The 22,341-nt window shown below is 44.4% G+C and overlaps 1 protein-coding gene across 1 annotated transcript in view; it reads right to left on the reverse strand.

Annotated features, from left to right (window-relative positions):
- Positions 1-22,341, reverse strand: part of msh3 (mutS homolog 3 (E. coli)) — a 236,998-nt gene that overhangs the window by 93,729 nt on the left and 120,928 nt on the right. The window contains exon 20 of the mRNA XM_055630464.1: positions 19,139-19,296. Coding sequence (XP_055486439.1) covers positions 19,139-19,296 — 158 coding nt within the window. The remainder of the gene's footprint in view (positions 1-19,138; positions 19,297-22,341) is intronic.

Below are 22,341 nucleotides of genomic sequence, written 5' to 3' on the forward strand. Positions count from 1 at the left end.
TACAAACCTGTACGTCTTTGAAATATGGGAGGAGACCACAGCACCCCCGAGAAAACCCACGGGGTCACGGGGAGAACGTACAAACTCCATAGAGACAACACCTGTAGTCAGGATCGAACCCAGGTCTCTGGCACTGCAAGACTGCGTGCAACCCATTGCTGTTCAAAATGAGTGCTTTCTGTCAGTGACTGGTATTTGCCACAGCAAATCCAAAATTAACTTTGCAATATATTCTTTTCACTCAGTCCTCTGTCAGGCATCCCACGTTCCCATAGGATGTAATGGCCTTTGCCTCCACCACTCTGCAGCCAAGCATTCCCTGCCACTTAAAAACCTGTTTCTACCCCCCCTCCACATTCTTGGATAACATTTCAAATTTATGACCCTTCCTCAGGTACGTTAAAAAAAAAGCCTTCTTTATCTTCTCACAAGTGACCTAGATAAGTAACTCCACAAAAAAATCTAATTCAAAATAGACTTAATCCAAAGTAGATATGATGCCCTTTTCTGTCTTAGCTTCCACAGGGAGATTTAACCACCGACCTTGGCAGGAATTATGCTTACACTAGCACCTTTTTAACCAGCACACAACCTACACAAATAATGGTAACAGGAATGCAATGCTTAAAATTCATCACCAACATAATTTTTAACCTCACTGAGCTGAAAAGGGCAATTCTTGTTCACCCACGGAGCAACCAGGTTTTACAAACCACATTTTGCCCGAAAACCAGGCTATTTAAAGGGCCAATTCTTAAAGTGTGTCCTTTGTCAACGGGATTTATCACTTCCTGTGACCTTACACGCAGCCTCACACGTGCTTCACATCAGCTTTGCCTGTGGCAACCAAAATCACTCTTGCTTTAGCTTTCAATCCACATAGTCGCTCCAGGCTGGTATCACTAACTTGTCACATCTTACGGTTGGCAGCTTCATGCTGCATTGGAGAGGCCACCCAAGCTTCATATTCCAGGAGAGAAGATTTTAAGTACCCTTCCTTCAACCTAGATATATGGAACGAGCAGGTATGGGCATATGCCGATGCACCAGGCTTCCGCAAAGTACAGATATTTCTAAACTGTGTAGTATTATCCTTTACAGGGACTCCTTCAACAAGCACCTTTCAAGATCAACTGGCTCTACCCCTTCTTGGCTGTTTGCATACAGAACATGCGTTTGGGCGGCACGGTGGCGCAACAGTAGAGTTGCTGCCTTATAGCACCAGAGACCTGGGTTCGACCCTGACTACGGGTGCTGTCAGTACGGAGTTTGTACGTTCTCTCTGTGACCATGTGGGTTTTCTCTGGGTGTTCTGGTTTCCTCCCACACTCCAAAGGCATGCAGGTTTGTAGGTTAATTGGCTTTGGCAAAATTGTAAATTGTCCCTATTGTGTAGGATAGTGCTAGTGTATGGGGGTGATCGCTGGTCGGTACGGACTCAGTGGGCCGAAGGGATTGTTTACACTCTTTATCTCCGAGGTCTAAACATGCCTCCATGCCACTATTCTGCGCAACCCTGTCCGAGTCCAAAATAGACCCAAGTGCACTCATGTAACGGTAAAACAGTCAAAGAATTAGGCACTAAGATTCCACTAGAACAGCTGGTAGATTAAAACGTTCATTTTAAAACTTCCCCATTAAACCTGGTTGCTGAGATTGCATCTGCTTGTCCAAATGTTTGCAGCTGCAAGAAGTTCAATAGCTTATGCCACATCAAGAATGATGCAGTCAAACCCAAAACTGTGAACTTCTCAAAAGAACATCAGTGTTTATCAAACTTCTACAAACATTGTCACACTGAGCCACAGTACTGTTTAAAATATGGTAGGCTGGTAGAGTGATCATTGTTTCCCCTTTGCTGGGATACTCATGTTCATAAGTGATAGGAGCAGATCGGCCCATCAAGTCTACTTTGTCATTCAATCATGGCTGATCTATGTCTCTCGCCTAACCCATTCTCCTGCCTTCTCCCCATAACCACTGACACCCGTACTAATGAAGAATCTATCTGTCTCTTGCCTTAAAAATATCCATAGAATTTGCCTTCACAGGCAACCGAAACATCACCAAGTACTTCAGCTGTGAAATAACTAGTGTCATCTTGATTTATTGTTAGTTTATACTCGGAATCTATGTCATTATTCAAAAACAGCTCAGATTTTAATTGCCTCTTCACAGATCATTTTCCTGCATTTTTATTTTAGACATTTGATCCCAAAATCTCATGCCATTCAATTTACTATGAGCTACAAGTACTGTTTATTCCCACAATCGGAAATAACACAGCCTCTTTGGATCTCAAATATCTGTAAGTTCTCTTTCGAGAATCCTTTGACAACAGCTAGTGAGATAAAGCAAAGTAGGGTACTTGAAAATTAAAACAGCTAGTTGCTGTCTTTTAACAATGAAACCGATCCTTTGAAACATAAAGGCACAACATCCTTTGTTGCCTATCCATGATACCTGGAAGTAACAGCATGGCAAAGATAGACACAAAGTGCTGGAGTAATGAATGAATGAGTAAGTTTATTGGCCAAGTATATTCACATTCACACAAGGAATTTGTCTTGGTGTCCGCCCGCAAGTATCAACATGACGTACAGTGACAGTTAGGAATGACACATAAAACATTAAACATTAATAATAATAACTCGGTGGGTCAGACAGCATCTCTAGAGGAAATAGATAGGAGACGTTTTGGGCCGAGATCCTTCTTCAGGCTGAAATGTCACCAATTCTCCTCCAGCTATGTCGCCTGACCTGCTGAGTTACTCCAGCATTTTGTGTCTATCTTTGGTATAAACCAGGATCTGCAGTTTCCATTTTTTTTACATCAATAGGTAAGAAAAGGCAGTATTACCCTTAATTTTCCTTTCCAAACTAAATGCATTGAAAGTTAGCAAACTGTTTTTATGGAAAAGCTCCTCCTCCTGTGTTAATCACAAACCTACCAGTAGCCAACCAGTAAGGACAATCAGCTGCTGTTGCCAATTCTCCAGCCAAATATGAATAGAATTGTGCACATTAATGAAGAAAGTTGCATTTATATAGCGCTTCATAAATCGTTCCAACAAAAGTTGACACTGATTCATGTACAATAGAAGAGGGCAAATGTCAAGCTGGATTTTAAGATGCGCCTTAGAAATACAAGTAGAAAAATAGAGGTTTGAAGAAAGAATTCCAGAATTCCCTGCTAACAGAAGAGATGGCTTCTAGTCCTGCATTGATTCCAAGCACAAGATACCTACGAGTTCGGGTATCAGAATTGTGTTTGGCTGGTGAAGATCATAAAAATGGGAGGGGTGAACAACGGATAATAACAAAAGCAAGAATGAGAACTTTAAGGTAGACAAAAGTGCTGGAGAAACTCAGCGGGTGCAGCAGCATCTATGGAGCGAAGGAAATAGGCAACGTTTTGGGCCGAAACTTCACTGCTTTGCTTAAGCAAGAGCCAAAGTAAGTTAGAAATAACAAGATTGAATGTAGAAAAAGACTGTGTGCTAATGGAGATATGACAACATTGCTCTGGATGACCCTAACTTCTCAGATGATACCAAGACAGTTCAACCAGTAGTCCATCCATTTTAGCCAAGTTTGGAGACAGCTGCTTAAGTAGAGTGGAGTTTGGCTATGTAGTGGATACAGTCCTGTGCTTTGAAGTTAGCATCACAACCAAACGCTTCAAGCACCTTTGAAATTCAACATTTTCTAGTTCCAATAAAACCCAATGACCATCAACATTAAGCTGAATTGCTGAGCATTCCCTGAAATTTGCATTTGAAAACTGTTGCAGATCTTTCATTGATTCCTTTAAACATTAAGGTCAAAGTTGTCTGATCCAGCAAGTGATTAGTGTCTGCAGCACACTGCCATTGGTAATCGTGGAGGCAGATTCAATTTACACCTCATGCTGCCTCGGCAAGGCCAGCAGCATAATCAAGGACGAGTCGCACCCTGGCCACCAAAGATCCTATAGCAAGCAAGATAGACCACTCCTTCTAAATGCAATGGGCTGACATGTGGTACCCAACGGAGCGGAACGTGGGCCTTTTTTCATCCATTTCAGTAACCCGACCCACAGTGTAATCAACATTGCGGGGGAACAGTTTGTGTTAATAAATTATAATTCTGAAAATGAGGAGAAGATTTTTACCAAATAACTTTAATTTTTACGAGGATGTTTCCGTAACCGGCTTCCGTCTCTGCACTAGTCCCTTTGCTTTGCTATGTGATCTTTGGTGTGGAGACGGAAGCCGCTTACGGAAATGGGGGCGAAAATTACCCATTAATCTGCCCATGACCGTACTGCGTCTTTATCGTCGAGTGATCTATCTTGCTTGCTATAGGATCTTTGCTGTCCACTCCCCCTTCTCTCCTCTCCCATCAGGCAAAAGGAACAGAGTGAAAACACACACCACCAGATTCAGGCACAGTTTCTTCCCAGCTATTATCAGGCAACTAAATCATCCATCCACAACCAGAGAACAGTGCTGAACCACTATCTAGCACATTGGTGACCCTCGGATTATCCTTGATCAGACTTTACTGGCTTTACTTTGCACGAAACATATCATGTATCTGTACACTGTAAACAGCTCGGTTGTAATCATGTATTGTCTTTCTGCTGACTGGTTAGCACGAGACAAAAGCTTTTCACTGCACCTCGGTACACGTGACAATAAACTAAACTGAAACTGAATAATAGCTTTCAAATAGGAACTGGATAAGCATCTGAAACACAGCGAGGTGATGGGAGAATGACAAATTGGCCTGCTCTTCCACAGCACCAAGATGGACTCGACCGGCTAATGTCTCCTTCTGCTCTGCAACCATTCAGTGACTTACTGCTCTTTGTGTATCATTTGTAAACACGCATGACATTATTGTTATTTTGCATCCAGAGACAGCATGAATAAATGTGGGCAGTTTACTAATCCACGGTCAGCCATTATTGTGATTGATAAAGCCAATATTTACCATCTGGGAGGCCTGATAAACTCTCCCACTGTTCTGGATCATATAAAGCCGAACTGTGCACAACAATGATTTACTTGATAAATCTCTTCTTTCCTGTTGTTAAATCTTATAAATATTTAAAGCTGCACCATCTGTCAAGATCTATTCATCAATACCAAGCCAGCGCCATAAATACAATTAAAAAGTTCCCCACAAATTATCCTTCAGTAACTCGACCAGTTCAAAGAAAGGGAATTACTCAAGTACAAAATAATATCAAGTTGAAATGCACCCGGCGCTTGTATGACTATGATTTAATCTCACATTCCTGGTAGGCTCATTTAACACAAATTCTTAGTAACGAGAGAAGAGTCCTATTAAAATGTTTTTTTCCTCTCAGGGGAGATTTGGAAGAAAAACGGGATTATCCATTTTTACGTCAACGTATAGTTAACGTCAGAATTTTGAACCTTACAGCATTCTTTTAACTAACAAAGCATTGCACACTATTCATTTTGCACAAACGTGCCAATTTGTGGTGATCGTTTAAAAAAAAATCCCTCGATTTTAAGCATATTATTTTCAGTTACCTACATTACTCGATGCACTGCAGCAGCAGAGCAAATAAAAATACATACTTGCATGTGTATACTTGTTCATTTTAAAACCCACACCGACAACTCCCATGGCATGGTAAAGTTTAGGATTTTTTTACATCATTACCCGAAGAAATCCGTTCAAGAAATGATTGACAAACAAGCTTCAACCCAGACGTACCTGTCAACCTACCTGTCACTGAGCTCGAGATAAATGTTATTATTATTGTCAGAATGTGTGCATCCATAGTAATCGTTTATATTTGAGCTAATGAGGTGCACAAAGTCTATTTGTTAGAATTTCAATGACTGGAGTATATTGATCGGCAAAAAACAAGCATTAAATTCTCAAGCTGATCTTTCCTCAGATTTTTAGTTTAGTTTAGTTTAGAGATACAGCACAGAAACAGGGCCTTCAGCCCACTGAGTCCGTGCTGACCAGTGATCCCCACACACTTAAGGGCCTGTCCCACCAGCATGCGACTCCATGCGGCAAGCACGACCTAAGGTGGTCGCTTGAGCCGTACGGACTCGCGCAGCCGGTCCCACTTCGATCGCTGGAGCCGTATGGACTTGTGTGAGCTGGTCCCGACATCGTGCGGGGATCCGAAAAACTGACCATGTTCAAAAATTCCGCGCGGCAACGGCCTGCCGGCCCACAGCCGCCTCGACGCCGTACGCACCGCCTCGACGCCGTACGCAGCGTCTTGATGCCATACGCAACGTCTTGATGCCGTACGCAGCGTCTTGATGCCGTATGTCATGCACAAACTTCCCACGGACTCCGCTCGAACTTCATGTCACTCACTCGACCTCCGTGCGGCCCTCGCTTCCGGTTTGGTCGCGCTCGCCGCATGCAGGTCGCATGCTCGTGGGACAGGCCCTTAACACTATCCCACACACACAAGGGACAATTTACAATTATACCAAGCCAATGAACCTACAAACCTGTAAGTCTTTGGAGTGTGGGAGGAAACCAGGGCACCCGGAGAAAACTCACGCAGGTCACAAGGAGAACGTACAAACTCCATACAGACCGTACCCGTAGTCAGGATCTAACCCGGGTCTCTGGCACTGTAAGGCAGTAACTCTACAGCTGAAGAAGGGTCCCAACCTGAAACGCCACCCACATTTTTTCTCCAGAGATGCTGCCTGACCCACGGAGTTACTCCCACACTTGGAGTCTAACTTTGGTATGTACCAGCATCTGCAGTTCTTTGATTGTACAAGAATAATTCCACATTTTTTTATTTCCAGCTACTATATTGCTATAACTGACAAATTAGGAGGAATTTCAGAATTGACTTAAATAACGTTATTTTTACCTAATCAGCAAAATGTATGCAATCAAGAGCCAAGTCTGAAGATGAGTTAGTTAAAGCAGAATTATTCTACAGGACTGGAAATAATCCAGAGGATGACCCTGACCATGTGTTTCTCTCGTTATTAGCAAAAGTGGGTAGAGATTCACTGTGCCCATGAATCAACAACCCAGCAAGTAAACCATCTGGAATAGCTCTGAAATAGCAAGGTTTCCTCCCTACTAGGACGCACGTTACCCAAAATCACAGATCATTACACGGCAGCAGTACAGTTGCTGCCTGACAGCGCCGGAGACCCGGGTTCGATCCAGCCTACGGGTGCTGCCTGTACAGAGTTTGGACGTTCTGCCAGTTTTCTCCGAGATCTTCAGTTTCCTCCCACACCAAAGACGTACAGGTTAATTGACTTGGTATTCATGTAAAATTGTCCCAAGTATGTGTAGGATAGTGTTAATGGGCGAGGGTCGCTGGTCGGTGCAGACTCAGTGGGCCGAAGTCATGCTGTATCTCAAACTAAAAAAATAACTACTGTGTCTAAAGTTTATGTGATGTTGATGAAACCTGGCATACCGTGACATTTCTCACATTGACGAGCATCACTGCCACAAGCAATATGTATGTCAATTGTACGCTGGATTAGAGGTGGCAGTGTTTCGAGACGCAAGGAGGTGGTTTGCCGGTTTATGCAAGTGGTAACCAGGAGTCACATGAATTCTAACAAATCTGACAAGTGGGAAAGGGAGGAGGCTCATTGGGATGCACTGATATCTGTCACTCTGCCTGTAGCAAACCAGCCCAGAATTTACTGTGCTGGGAGCTATTGCATTCCAGCAGCGGTTCTCAGAACTGCAGTACAGCCAGTCTGGATCGGTCCATCCAGTTTAGAAGGACACCCTAATGATTACTAAGAAGACCAAGGGTGACACAATCTCTAAAACTAAAAACTATACAATTTTTACTTTTCACCAGCGACTTGAACAGTTCTGACAACTTCAAGCCTCGCCAAACCAGGTGGTACAATAAAGTTGAGGGAATTGCTCATAAACCACAGAATGTCCTCAACACCATGTATAAATGGGTATAACAGTGAGCGTTTGACAGCACTCAGGCCTCTACTCGCTGGAGTTTAAAGGGTTGATGGGAACCTCATTGAAACTTACAGAATAATGAAAGGCATAGATAGAGTGGATGTATAAAGGATGTTTCCACTGGTGGGAGAGTCTAGGACCAGAGGTCATAGCCCAGGAATTAAAGGGCGCTCTTTTAGAAAGGAGGAGAGGAGGAACATATTTAGTCAAAGGGCAGTCAATCTGTGGAACTCATTGCCACAGAGGGCTGTGGAGGCCAAGTCAGTGGATATTAATAAGGGAGAGATAGACACATTATTGATTAGAATGAGTGTCAAGGGTTATGGGGAGAAGGCAGGAAAATTGGATCAGGAGGCAGAGATCAGCATTGATTGAATGGCGGAGTAGACTCGATGGCTGAATGGCCTAATTCTATTCCTATAACTTGTAAACATGTGAATAACAAGGGCAGGTTAAATATAATAGAGAAATATAAAGTTCTGTGCAGAGGGAGAAAAATATGAACAGCACATACACTCCCAAAGGCCACTAAAATAACACAGTTAAAACAACAGAACAGTTTTCTCAGCGCATAATGATAGAATTGGAAGATACAGAATGGAAAGAAGCCCTTCGGCCAACAGTCACCCACTAGTTCTACATAACCCCTCTTTCACATCCACTCTCCACACACAAGAGGCAATTTACAGAGGCCAATTAACCTACAAACATCTTTGACGTGTGGGAGGAAACCGGAGCACCCAGTTGAAACCTATGTGGTCAACGGGAAGAAATTACACAATGCATGTAGAAAGCATCCGAGGTTAGCATCGAACTTGGGTCTCTGGCGCTGAAGCAGCAGCTCCACCAGCTGCGGCACCCTCAGCACGATGAACTCAGGCTGAAAATTCACATGGACTTTAAGAGTTAGACAAAATGCGTAATATGTCAGAGTCAAGAGTCATAAAGCATGGACACGGGTTCTTCGAACCAACTGGTCCATGCCGGCCAATCTAAGCTAGTTCCATTTGCCTGCGTATGGCCCTTTAAACATTTCCTATCCATGCACCTGTCCAAGCGTCTTTAACTACTGTGAAGGTCCTGCCCTGGTTTGACTTCCCTGGGTTTAACTCACACTTATCCAAATTAAACTCCATTTGCCATTCCTCAGCCCACTTGCCCGGCTGATCAAGATCCTGCTGTAATTTCCGATAACCAACTTCACTGTCTGCAATACAACCTACTTCAGTGACATCTGCAAACTTGATTAATCAACTCAGAAGGGAATCTTTTGACTGCCGAAGTTACTGATAAAAGATAAATGGTAGATTGTCCCAAACGTAATAACCGCCACCAGCTACAACCACAGCTAAACCAGCATCTGCAGTTCCTTCCTCCACACCACAGCTAATCTGTCGTGGACAGACACTAAATGCTGGAGTAACTCAGCGGGACAGGCAGCATCTCTGGAGAGAAAGAACGGGTGACGTTTTCAGTTGAGACCCTTCTTCAGACTGAGAGTCAGGAGATCAAGTTCAAGTTCAAGTCAAATCAAGTATGGAAGGGAATGTGTTGTGGACATTGAAAGCTGATCCAGCTGGCCTTCCACAGCATGGGCTGTGGCCTGAGGCAGAGCCGGCTCCATATTGCCAGAAGCCCAGATCCCAATGCACCTGCCCGCCCGGAACACATACAAATACTGGGGTGGCACTGTGGTGCCTTACAGTAGAGCTGCTGCCTTACAGCGTCAGAGACGCAGGTTCAATCCTGACTATCTTGTCTGTATTGAATTCACACTTTCTCCCAGTGAACACGTGGGTTTTGTCCGGGTGCTCTGGTTTAGAAACATTGAAATTAAGTGCAGTAGTAGGCCATTTGGCCCTTCAAGCCAGCACCGCCATTCACTATGACGTCTGATCATCCAAAATCAGTACCCCGTTCCTGCTTTCCCCCCCACATCCCTTGGTTTTGTTAGCCTAAAGAGCTATATCCTCCTATATTCCAAAGACCTACAGGTTTGTAGAATAATTGGCTTCTGTAAATTACCCTTAGTGTGTCGGATATGACTAGTGTACGGGTGATCGCTGGTCGGTGTCAACTCAGTGGGCAGAAGGGCCAGTTTCTAAGCTGTATCACCAAACTAAAGACTAATCTAAGCTCACCTCGATGAGAATCTTGGACTTATTTATACAGTTTGCTGAAAGCCAGAGGCATCTGTAACTGTGCAAAGAGATTTCAAAGATTTGATTTGTTCAATTAAATATAATGCAGTAACCAAACTTAATATAACTGAAACTCATTAAAATGCTGTCAAAAGTGGCCAATGTTAAAATAAAGTATGATAAGTAAACTGCTTCTTTACAATTAAAGTTTGTCCCATGAGGCCACAGAGTCTCTTGCCCAGAGTAGGGGGATCGAGAACCAGAAGGCATAGGTTTAAGGTGAGGGTGGAAAGAGTTAATAGGAGCCTGAGGGGTAACTGTTTCACACAAAGGATGGTGGGTGAATGGAAGAGCTGCCGGAGGAGGTAGTTGAGGCATGCAGTATCGCAACGGTCAAGAAACTCAAAAGACGTATAGGTTTGTAGGTTAATTGGCTTTGTGAATGTAAAAATTGACCCTAGTGGGTGTAGGACCATGTTAATATGCAGGGATCGCTGGTCGGCACGGACCCGGTGGGCCAAAGGGCCTGTTTCCATGCTGTATCTCTAAACTAAACATTTAGACAGGTACATGATTAAGACAGGTTTAGAGGGAGACTAGACTAAGTGGGACCCGTCGGGTCCCAGCATCACACAGGAGCACTGGTCCCCCAACGCTCTCTCCACCAATTCCAATATTGGTGGCCAGTAGGGGGGGGGGGGATAGGGTGGGGGATGGGCTTTCTGGAGCACTAGTATGGGTATTGTGGGCTGAAGGGACTGGTTTCCAGAGGGCTAGTACGGACATTGTGGGCCGAATGATTTCTTGGGGTGGCAGCTCAGTCACTCAAGTCTGTTGTGCTGGCAGCCCAATCTCTCACGGCTGGTGGGCTGGCAGTTGACTCACGGCCATTCCTTGAAATTCCATGTCAAGCATGATGCAAGGCCACCAAATTCAAGTGGAGTTTCATACCACTTCAAGCAGGGTGCAAGGCCACCAAATTCAATTGCGGTTTCATACCATTTCAAGCAGGGTGCAAGGCCACTAAAGACAGCGAGTCGTGACTTCTCCCTCCTCCATCTTGCAGAGACTGAGCCACGCCCACACTTCTGGGTTTTATAGTCCCCCCCCCCTCCCACCAGAAGGGTCGTGGCCTTCATGACATGATTGACAGGAGAGAGAATCACAACATTTTTTTAAACACTAATAACGCTTTTATTTTTCATCGATGGGAAAAATCCTCCGCACCTGATGAGCGGAGGGGGACTTCGAGTAAGATGGCCAAAATTCACAGCCGTATGTCGTAGCGTTTTTTCTAAAATCAATATAAAGCGCAAACAGGAAGTGGTCAAGATTAGACTTTTAATTATAAAGACGGCAAGGCAAGTTTAATTAGGCAAGGCAACTTTAATTTGGCAAGGCAACTTTAATTAGGCAAGGCAACTTTAATTAGGCAACACAGCTTTAACATTTCCAAACCAAAAGCAACACAGCTTTAGCTTTTCCAAACCAAAAGCAACACAGCTTTAGCATTTCCAAACCAAAGGCAACACAACTTTAGCATTACCAAACCAAAGGCAACACAACTTTAGCATTTCGAAACCAAAGGCAACACAGCTTTAGCATTTCCAGATTTAAGGCAACACAGCTTTAGCATTTCCAAACCCAAGGCAACACAGCTTTAGCATTTCCAAACTATATTTTCAAACCACATTAAGGGCACTGATAGGTCAATAAAACCACTCAGTTTAGTAGACATGAGTTCAGTGTTATTCACAGCTCAGACTGAGAGACGTGACCCTCTCGCTCCCCTATCTTACAGAGACTGACTGAGGCACTCAACACTTCTGAGTTTTATAGTCCCTCCGGAAGGGGCGTGGCCTTCAGGAGAGAGAATCTCAACATTTTTTAAACAGTAATAACTCTTTTATTTTTCTTTGATGGGAAAAATCCTCTTGTCCTGCGCAGCGGAGGGGGACTCTGAGTAAGATGGCAAAAAAATCACAGCCGTAAGTGGCAGCATTTTTTCTAAAATCAATATACAGAACAACAGGAAGTGGTCATGATCAGACTTTTAGTAATATAGATGGGCTAAAAGCAGCCAGGTGGGGCTAGTGTAGATGGGACATGTTGGCCCTGTTTGGGCAAGTTGGGCCGAAGGGCCTGTTTCCACCCTGTATGTCTCTATGAGGGTGATAGACCTATTTAAATGTGCCAGCAATACCAGGCCTTCCCCTCAACACACAGTGCCAAAGTTGAGAGTACAGCAGAGAAGTGGGTGATCATTAATGCTGGCATCAGACCTCCAACTTGTCATGGCATTTGATCAGGCATGCAGAGGGGTCGGAGGCATGCTGAGCGGTAAACAGCAAATAAAAAATAATCAATGGGAAGTGGAACCACTACACGGACTCCTCGGCTCAGAGGCAAGCTTGCACAGTCGATCCAAATCCAAGAACATCAATTAATTTAAATTTCAAGAGCCCAAATCTCTTGAAAACTGGAACAAGAAATTGAAGACTAACAGAAAGTGTCATACTGGCCAAATACCTTCCAGCAGAGCAGAGAGAGACTGAGGCAACCACACTTTAATCATTTAAAGAAACCAGTAGCTGTTGCAATGTGGAACCATTAGGATCACTCTTTAAGGAAAATGCCATCCATAATGATCAGAAGCAAATACCAAATGATTTCATGAGGGGAATAGATAAGGTAAACGCACAGAGACTCTTGCTCAGAGTAGGGGAATCAAAGGCCAGAGGACAGAGGTTTAAGTTGAAGGGGAAAATATTTAATGGGAATCTGAGGGGTAACTATTTCCACACAAAGAGGGGTAGATTTATGGAACGAGTTGCCAGAGGACGTAGTTGAGGCAGGGACAATCGCAATGTTTAAGAAACAATCAGATAGGTACATGGATAGGATAGGTTTAGAGGGATATGGGCCAAATGCAGGCAGGTGGGACGTGTAGACGGGACTTGTTGGCCGGTTTGGGCAAGTTGGGTCGAAGGACCTGTTTTCACGCTGTATCACTCTATGACTCAGTTGAGTCCATGGTAAAACCCAATAATGAGCATTGTAGAGTCCATACAAAAATTAAATCAGGAACTTCTAGGCATGAATCATCCCCATTTCCTGGGCAATTCCACCCTGGAAGAAACTGACACAGGACAATCCTACGAAATTGAGGAGAATTGAGAACGCAGCCAGACCACCACACAAACCAGCCTCCCTTCCATTTACACCTCCCGCTGCCTCGGCAAGTCCAGCAGCATAACCAACGACGAGTCGCACCCTGGCCACTCCTCCCCTCTCCCAGCTGGCAAGAGATACAGAAGCGTGAAAAAGCACAACACCCGATTCAGGGATATTTTCTTCCCAGCTGTTATCAGACAACAGAATCTTCCTATCAACAACAAGAGAGCAGTCCAGAGCTACACTCTACCTTATTGAAGATCCAGGGACTAACCTTGATCGGATGCTATTGGATTCTATGTTGCACTAAAAATTATTCTCTGATCATGTATACATACACTATAGATGGCTCCATTGTAATTATGTATTCCGCTGAATTCCGCTGAATTGTCAGCACGCAACAAAAACTTTTCACTGTACCTCGGTACCCGTGACAATAAACTAAACTAACTAACTTGGGGCAAACGGAAATTCATCATTGCAAAATAAAAACAGAAAATGTTGCTTCTAACAGGCCAGACAGAATCAGTGGAAAGATAAAAGAGTCAGCAACTCTTCAGAGGGTGGATAGTGAGAACACATGTGAAAATTACGAAGAGAGTGGGGAGGAATAGACAGGATAAAGGGAGTCTACCCAACAGGCTTAAGTCAGTTGAGCAAAGCCATCGTGGATTTATAAAAGAAAAATCATCGTGGACTAACCTTGAGTTTAATTTCATTTAGTTTCAAGAGAGAGCGCAGAAACAGGCCCTTCGGCCCACCGAGTCCGCACCCACCAGCAATCCACATATACTAGCACTATCCTACACACACTAGGGTCAATTTACAGTTTTACCAAACGAATTAACTTACAAACCTGTACATCTTCACAGTGTGGGAGGAAACCGGAGCAACACAGGAAAACCCATGTGGTCACAGGGAGAACGTACAAACTCCATGCAAACAGCACCTGTAGTCAGGATCACAGAAACATAGGTGCAGGAGGAGGCCATTCGGCCCTTCGAGCCAGCACCGCCATTCATTGTGATCATGGCTGATTCTCCCCTATCAATGACCCATGCCTGCCTTCTCCCCATATCTCTTGACTCCACTAGCCCCTAGAGCTCTATCTAACCCGAGATCCCATTGTACTTCCTTTTCCCAACTTGACGCCATTTAGATAGTAATCTGCCTTCCTGTTTTAGCTACCATAGTGGATAACCTCATCTGCCATGCATCTGCCCACTCCCCCAACCTGTCCAAGTCACCCTGCATTCTCATAGCATTCCTTGATTCCACTACCCCAAGAGCTCTATCTAACTCTCTCTTAAATCCATCCAATGACTTGGCCTCCACTGCCCTCTGTGGCAGGGAATTTCATAAATTCACAACTCTCTGGGTGAAAAAGTTTTTTCTCACTTCAGTCTTAAACGACCTCCCCTTTACTCTAAGACTGTGGCCCCTAGTTCTGGACTCGCACAACATTGGGAACATTTTTCCTGCATCTATCTAGCTTGTCCAGTCCTTTTATAATTTTATATGTTTCTATAAGATCCCCCTCATCCTTCTAAACTCCAGTGAATACAAGCCTAGTCTTTTCAATCTTTCCTCATATGACAGTCCCGCAATCCCAGATATCAATCTCGTGAATCTACGCTGCACTGCCTCAATCACAAGGATGTCCTTCCTCAAATTAGGAGACCAAAACGGTACACAATACTCCAGATGTGGTCTCACCAGAGCCCTATACAACTGCAGAAGAACCTCTTTACTCCCATACTGAAATCCTCTTGTTATGAAGGCCAACATTCCATTAGCTTTCTTCATTGCCTGCTGTACCTGTAAGCAAACTTTCAGTGACTGGTGTACAAAGACGCCCAGGTCTCGCTGCACCTCCCCCTTACCTAACCTAACCCCATTCAGATAATAATCTGCCCCCTTGTTTTTGCCGCCAAAGTGGATAACCTCACATTTATCTATATTATACTGCATCTGCCACGCATCTGCCCACTCACTCAACCTGTCCAGGTCACACTGCAACCTCCTAACATCCTCTTCACAGTTCACACTGCCACCCAGCTTTGTGTCATCCGCAAACTTGCTAGTGTTCCTAATTCCCTCTTCCAAACCATTGATATATATGGTAAACAGTTGCGGCCCCAACACCGAACCTTGCGGCACTCCACTCGCCACTGCCTGCCATTCTGAAAAGGACCCGTTCACTCCTATTCTTTGCTTCCGGTCTGCCAACCAATTTTCTATCCATGTCAACACCCTACCTCCAATGCCATGTGCTCTAATTTTAGTCACCAGTCTCCCGTGCGGGACCTTATCAAAGGCTTTCTGAAAGTCTAGATACACTACATCCACTGGCACCCCTTCATCCATTTTACTTGTCACATCCTCAAAAAATTCCAGATTAGTCAAGCATGATTTCCCTTTCATAAATCCATGTTGACTTGGACTAATCCTTTTACTGCTATCCAAATGCCCCATTATTACCTCTTTAATAATTGACTCCAGCATCTTTACCACCACCGAAGGCTAACTGGTCTGTAATTCCCCGATTTCTCTCTCGCTCCTTTCTTGAAAAGTGGGATGACATTAGCTATCCTCTAATCCACAGGAACTGATCCTGAATCTATAGAACATTGGAAAATGATCAAACCCGGTTCTCTGGCGCCGTAAAGCATCAACTCTACCGCTGCACAACGTGCCGCCTCTCTCGACACACAGCGCCAGTGAGCAAACCTGAGAGTACAGCAGAGAAGCTGGTGATCAGTAATGCTGGCATCTGACCTCCAACTCGTCATGGCTTTACTCGTCATGGCTTTAGATCAGGCATTCAGCGAGGTTGGAGACATACTGAGTGGTAAGCAGCAGATAAAAAATAATCAATAGGAAGAGGGACCATTACAACGACTCCTAGGCTCAGAGGCGAGGCTAACTTATGAAGCCATATGGTCGTAAGTGATAGGAGCATAATTAGTCCATTTGGCCCATCAAGTCTACTCTGCCATTCAACCTTGGCTGATCTCTCCCTCCTAACCCCATTCTGCTGCCTTCTCCTCACAACCTCCGACACCCGTGCTAGGGCAGTCACGGTGGCGCAGCAGTAAAGTTGCTTCTGTGGCAAAGAATTCCACAGATTCACCACCCTCTGACTAAAGAAATTTCTCCTCATCTACTTCCTAAAAGAACGTCCTTTAATTCTGATGCTGTGACCGGTAGTCCGAGAGATTCTCCCACTAGTGGAAACATCCTCTCCACATCCACATCCACTCTATCCAAGCCTTTCACTATTCTGTAAGCCACGCCATGGTACCAAACAACTTCAAAGAAGAGAGATTAAAAAAATAATAATAATTGACCGGATCCGGCCCGTAACCCAAAATCATCCGGCCCGCAGGCGTATTTCTTTTCAATTTGTTTTCGCAACCTGGGAACTGACGCCAGTCCCGGGTACATGATGTGATCTGAGAACTGCAGCTAGTCTTGGGGCACGCAGGCGACCTGGGCCCCACAGCCAGTCCCGGGGAAGGCGAGCCGACCTGAGAACTGGTCCCAGTTCCCTGCAGACAGTCCCGGGGCACACGAGGGACCTGGGAACTGCAGAAAACTAAATGAAAAACACGTGAAAACTAATGCGAAAAATAACACCAAGTGTCACACTATGGCGATAGATGTGACCCACCATCCCGCTCACAGACATAGGTCCTGGCCCCCATGCAGAACAAGGTTGCCGACTCCTGCTTTAGGGAATTTCTTGCAGGTGAAAGGATGGGTAAAGAGGAAGAAGTTAGGCACTGAAGAAATTCATCATTGTGTGTCGGGTGCCATCATAGACTTTACACATTTGAAGATATGAAAATTCTGCACCAAGCTTGTGGTCCATCAGGTAACATTAATCCCTGACCTCCGGAATTATGAGCTAACAGGAGAAGGCATCTGAAAATAATGGAGAATGACCACAAAATCCAGTGGTAGGATAAGTGAACCACTATCGGCAGTCATTCCCAGGTCAACATTTTCAGCATTAAAGCGCTAATTAGCCAAGCAACATCATTTGCATAAACAAATAGATATTTGCATAGACCAAAGAAGGGTCCCAACCCTAAACGTCACCTGACCTTTTCTCCAGAGATGGTAACATAGAAAGTAGGTGCAGGAGTAGGCCATTCGGCCCCTCGAGCCAGCACCGCCATTCAATATGATCATGGCTGATCATCCAGGCTCAGTACCCCGTTCCTGCTTGTTTTCCCTCATATCCCTTGATTCCTTCGTGCCTGACCTGCTGAGTTTAGTTGTTGTTAAGTTTAGTTTAGAGATACAGCACGGATACTGGCCCTTCAACCCACCGAGTCCGCACCGACAAGCAATCCCCGTACACTTGCACTATCCTACACACACTAGGGACAATTTACATTTATAATTAACCTACAAACCTTTACGTCTTTGGAGTGTGGAAGGAAACTGAAGGTCCCGGAGAAAACCCCATTCAGATCACGGGGAGAACGGACAAACTCCTGACAGGCAGCACCTGCAGTCAGGATCGAACCCCGGCCTCTGGCACTGTATGGCAGTAACTCTCCCGTTGCACCACCGTGCCGTAATTACTCAAACATTCTGTGTTTATCTTTGGTAGAAAATCAGCATCTGCAGTTCCTTTTTATAACATCATTTTCATACCTAATACCAAACTCCCCGAACAAGAACAAGAACATCAGCCTGAAGAAGGGTCTCGACCCGAAACACCCATTCCTTCTCTCCAGAGATGCTGCCTGTCCCGTTGAGTCACTCCAGCATTTTGTGTCTACCTTCGATAAACTTGTTCACTAATAAATTACCTGGCAGATTGGTGAAATTATTCATACGCATTCTCAAAGCCACCTTGAGAACATGCAACTCCCTGCCAATCCCTGAAAATCCCTAGCCCATGACAACTCAAAATGCAGTGAGAATATTTAGGATGGCATTGAGACCACAAATCCACTCATTGGAACCGCACAGAAGTTCAAAGTAAATGGCAGAAGGAGCACACTATTTTCCATCGAGCACATTCATTCTTCCCATCGAGCACCTCCTGCCCCATCTGCAGAACTATGTCCCACACTTGCCCCCAATCACTTCCGCTGAAGCGGAAGGAAATGTTCCTCCACCATGTAGTACTTGGGATAGTAGGCAGAACTGTGTGTCATAGGGTATGGGGAGAAGGCAGGAGAATGGGGTCAGGAGGGAGAGATAGATCAGCCATGATTGAATGGTGGAGCAGACTCGATGGGCCGAATGGCCTAATTCTGCTCCTATCACTTATGACCTTATAAACAGTGGCGCAGCTAGTAGTGCTGCTGCCTCAGCGCTTGGGACACCCCAGATCGATCCTGACCTTGGGTACTGTCTGTGTGGAGTTTGCACATGTCCTGTGACCACGTGGGTTTCCTCCCACATCCCAGAAATGTGTGGGTTTGCAGATTATTTGGCCTCTGTAAAATTGTTCCAAATGTGTAGCGAACTGATGAGAATGAGGGATAACATAGAAATCGAGTGAACGGGTGATCGATGGCCGGCGTGGTCTCGGTGGGCCAAAGGGCCTGTTTCCATCTTGTGTCTCGAAACTAAACTAAGTTAGTGAAAGAGAGCAAACAGATTTTCCCCCCAAATTGGATGCATAATTTCATTTGCTTTCAAGTCCCAGGCTCTACATTCGAACTTCATAAGTATAAAATCTCACTTTAGATGTAAAATGTACACAGAGATTAAACAAAACGTTTGCTGTGTTTCAGTCACATAATCCCTCTGGGAAGTTAAAGTGTTACAATAAAAAAAAAGAATTGAATTCTCATTGAGAGGTACCCACTTACTTTGAGAAAGTGAAATCATACCTTGTGTAAATGTTGTCCACAATACCAATCACAGCTTCTTCTGCCGGGACATACGACCCGATTTGTGCCATAATAGTGATCATGGCTACTTGTCTAATGTAAGAGCTCTTTCCTCCCATGTTGGGTCCAGTAATGACCATAGCCCTCTGTCCATCGCCCTGTGAAACAAAGCCCACGAAAAACAATAATTAACAGTCTGTACGGAGAGGACCTTTGAATAGTTACAAAAGCCAAGAAGCATGTTCAATGCTCTCCACACGCACATTAGTTTAGTTTAGTTTACAGATACAGCGCGGAAACAGGCCCTTCGGCCCACCGGGTCCGTGCCGACCAGCAATCCCCGTCCATTAACACTATCCTACACCCACTATGGACAATTTTTACATTTACCAAGCCAATTAACCTACAAGCCTGTACATCTTTGGAGTGTGGGAGGAAACCGAAGGTCGCGGAGAAAACCCACGCAGGTCACGGGGAGAACGTACAATCTCCGTGCAGACAGCACCCGTAGTTGGGATCGAACCCGGGTCTCTGACGCTGCATTCGCTGTAAGGCAGCGACTCTTATTTTCTAGTTATTGATCCAAGCATATTGTCATGATCTTGGAAGTAATCTTAAATATTAAATCAATAAATTTAGCCAGAAACTTCCAAACCATGGAGCCAGTCTGTACCAAGGAATTCCCCATTCAACCCATACACCTGGAAGCGTACACATACCAGACCCAGAATAATGTATGATATTTGCTCAGATAGGAGAGCTCTGGGTTTTAGTTCTAGAGGTACGGCAATGGAAACATGCCCTTAGGCCCGCCAAGTCCGTGATGACTAGCGATTTCCCATCCAAATCTACACACTTGGGCCAATTTACAGAAGCCAATTAATATACAAACTTGCACAGCTTTGGAGCGTGGGAGGAAATCGGAGCACCCGGAGAAAACCCACGCAGTCACAGGGAGAACGTTCAATCTCCGTACAGACAGCACCAGTCGTCAGGATCAAACCCGGGTCTCTGGCGCTGTAAGGCAGCAACTCTAACACTGTGCCACTTGATACGTTAATGAGTTGGTCAAACTTTAATGCATCCTCTATCCAGGTACTAAGATGGTTATTAAAACTATTCCCACCACGGAGGATAGCACCCAACTTGAAAATAAACTGCACTTTCTTCAATGTTCAGTCCAATTTCAAATGGGTGGAGTGATTGTAACGTGTGATTGCAGATCTACTTCTGTGACTAGCACATAGGGTTGACAACTGTCCCGTATTAGCCGGGAGATCACGTATATTGGGCTCAATTGGTTTGTCAGATGGGTGGCCTGAATTTGCGTGCAGCAGAACATAAAACCCAGCCGGCGGGCCAACTGAGGAGCTTTGGCCAGGGCCACGCGACGCCACGCGCAAAGTCCGGCACCCGGGCCAAAACTCCTCAGCTGTCCCGCCGGATGGGCTTTGTGTGCAGTCCAGCAGCAGGGCCAACTCATCATCCGAGTCGGTCAACGAATTGCCGTTGGGAATTTGTCCCTTATTTTGAGCGTTTGCTGGCTTCAAGCTTAAGGAATCTTTTTTTTATTTGCATCCGGAATATTTAAACAAGAGCATCAAATTTAAATGTTATACAACCAGGGTTTAATCTATCCCAGTGCTGAGGGATCACCAGGATGTGTGGGATTGGCCTAATGTATTATTCAGAACCAGTTTCTGGAGCAAGGTGGAGCCGTCCACAGGGGAGGGAGATCACACGGAGCGAGAGAGAGAACAAGCAGAGAAGGGACATTCCCTCCAATCGTCCATGGATTTTGCATTTTAAATACAAGTTTTATTCAAAATGCCAGGAGGGAACTCGTTTCTAAATTTCTCGGTGTCTGCAGCATCTACAGTGCCAGAAGAGCAAAAGGCTACACAACGGGGGCAGATTTTAAAGGCAAAATGCAGGCAAGGTCCACGTCCTTGTGCTATCCATCCGCAGAGTTACTGCTGGTAACGTTAAACAACACATCAGCTGCCTTTCAACAAGAATGAGAGGGAAATCTGAGCTGGAAACATCTGTTCTCGACGTCCAACTCAATCTCTGGGAACATAATCAAAGTCAAAAACCTTAGGCCAACAATTTCCATTCAACTTATCCAACGCGCAACATACATTAAGGGATTAGGGACATGTTTCAAGTTGCACCTCCTACTCTTAATTATTTCAGACTCTGCTGCATATGTCCTCAGTCTAGGCTAACTGTGATTTATAGGACAAATCACACTGGCTTTACGTTTCTTTAAAATCATCATCACTATTCACACCTTCATTAACCATTGAAGGTAACATTTTATTTGGCTTCAAGAATTAAATGGCTTACACCAGGACTGTACCAGGTTAACAAAAAAAATCACTCACATCCTCAGGTAAAATTGAAGTTGTTTGCCCATAGAATGATTTCTTCACTATAGATTTATATCTCTAGTTCCCCTCTCCCGACTCAGTCTGAAGAAGGGTCGCGACCCGAAACGTCACCCATTCCTTCTCTCCAGAAATGCTGTCTGCCCTGCTGAGCTACTCCAGCTTTTTATGTCTATCTTTTTTTAATTTCAGATATCAAATGTGTTTTATTGTCATATGTCCCAGATAGAACAATTAGATTCTTACTTGCTGCAGCATCTGCAACTTTTTGATTTTCTGATATCATGAATTGATCTCCTGAAATGTACATACTATCTTATCATCTTATTATCATTTGCAATCACTGGCAACAAAATAAACTGCAGCACATTTTATCCACACTTCTAATATTACTAATTAGTGTGCACGGCAGCAACTGTTTAATTGACAGAGGGGAGAATAATCCTCACCGCAGTTGTGTAATTCTAACAATGCTCTAGTCTATGTGGATAAAGTTGGACATTACGTACACCTTGGACATGGTAGCAGTATTATAAATGTTATACTTGTTGGAAATAAACCCAATCATCTTCAAACAGATTTCAATAGGCATTGAATAAGTACTGGTGCATAATATACACAAGAATGATTAGACATGCTCACAACCTATTTACAGCAGCAGGCATGAAACAACTGCTGATATTGGAATTGGAAACAAACATTGCTGGAAATACTCAGTAAGTCAGGCAGCTTCTGTGCGAAAGAAACAGGGTTCGTCTTTTTGGCTAACGACCTTTCGTAGGAATGAATAAACACAGTATAGATAAGACATTA

Source organism: Leucoraja erinacea, chromosome 3 (assembly GCF_028641065.1).
Source record: "Leucoraja erinacea ecotype New England chromosome 3, Leri_hhj_1, whole genome shotgun sequence".
In the NCBI taxonomy this organism is placed as follows: domain Eukaryota; kingdom Metazoa; phylum Chordata; class Chondrichthyes; order Rajiformes; family Rajidae; genus Leucoraja; species Leucoraja erinaceus.